The sequence below is a fragment of the Lipotes vexillifer genome, unplaced genomic scaffold (assembly GCF_000442215.2).
Source record: "Lipotes vexillifer unplaced genomic scaffold, Lipotes_vexillifer_v1.1 scaffold1447, whole genome shotgun sequence".
NCBI lineage: Eukaryota > Metazoa > Chordata > Mammalia > Artiodactyla > Lipotidae > Lipotes > Lipotes vexillifer.
Window position 1 is genome coordinate 95,810 of NW_006789773.1, and position 967 is coordinate 96,776.

The 967-nt window shown below is 54.7% G+C and overlaps 1 protein-coding gene across 1 annotated transcript in view; it reads left to right on the forward strand.

The window, feature by feature from the left end:
- Positions 1-642, forward strand: part of LOC103082338 (olfactory receptor 8B3-like) — a 2,054-nt gene extending 1,412 nt beyond the window's left edge. Inside the window, 1 exon segment of the mRNA XM_082931263.1 lies at positions 289-642. Coding sequence (XP_082787389.1) covers positions 289-642 — 354 coding nt within the window.
- The last annotated feature ends 325 nt before the right edge of the window (positions 643-967 follow it).

A 967-nucleotide genomic window follows, 5' to 3' on the forward strand; every position in this document is an offset into this window, starting at 1 on the left:
GCGGCACGTGGGATCTTCCCGGACCGGGGCACGAACCCGCGTCCCCGGCATCGGCAGGGGGGGGGGGGGCGCCCGCCCCCCCCCCGCCCCCCCCCCCTTTTTTTTTTTTTTTTTTTTTTGCAAAGAGCCTGGCTCAAAGCCAGCCAAGCCTCTTTTTCTGTGGGTGGTAATGTTTCCCTAATCCAGAGCACGGTACGCCGTTTCATTTACACGTCTGCCTTACCTTTGAGGACCTTCTCTCCTTCCAGAATATTTTGGGAGATTAATGCCGTGTAATCTTCTTTGGAGAATCCAGCTTTGCAGGACTCCCTGGCTGTAAGATCTCCATTGTGGGCCCGGAGCGCGCCGGAGAGCGAGAGCAGCACGAGGAGCACGCCGGAGCCCACGGTCATCTTCCCCGCCGCGCCGCGCCCCGGCGCCCGCCCGATGCCCGGCGCCCGGAGCCCGTTCCCCGCCGCCGCCCCGATCGCGCCGCTCCGATCGCTGCCGCCGCCGCTCAAGCGGGCCCAGCGCCTCCAGCCAGGCTGCGCCGCCGCGACTGCCGCCCGGCTCCGGGAGCGAGGCCAAGTCCGGCCGGCGGCGGCGGGCTCCCTCGGGCGGGTGCGTCCGCCGGCCTCTCAGCCGCCCGCGCCTACTGAATAACAACATTTTTATAAAAGGAATAAATATGCTGACCTTTTTAAAAATAATTTTTTCATACTTCCATCTTCTGAGCTATTCCTAATCTGGACAAATATGGTGGATCATAAATCACAGAAAGTTAAAATTATTTCTTACTCATCTAAACACAGAAGTGCCAAATACTGTAGAAATATTCTCATTCTTGTCGATACTCTTGCTGGTATAGGGAACAGGATTCAATAAAATGTCTTAATACAAACTAGTATATAGCTTGAAGTATCATCAGATTCTCTGATCTTTTCCTTTTGTTCTATATTTCTTATCAACTTTCTTTTTATATTTTGCC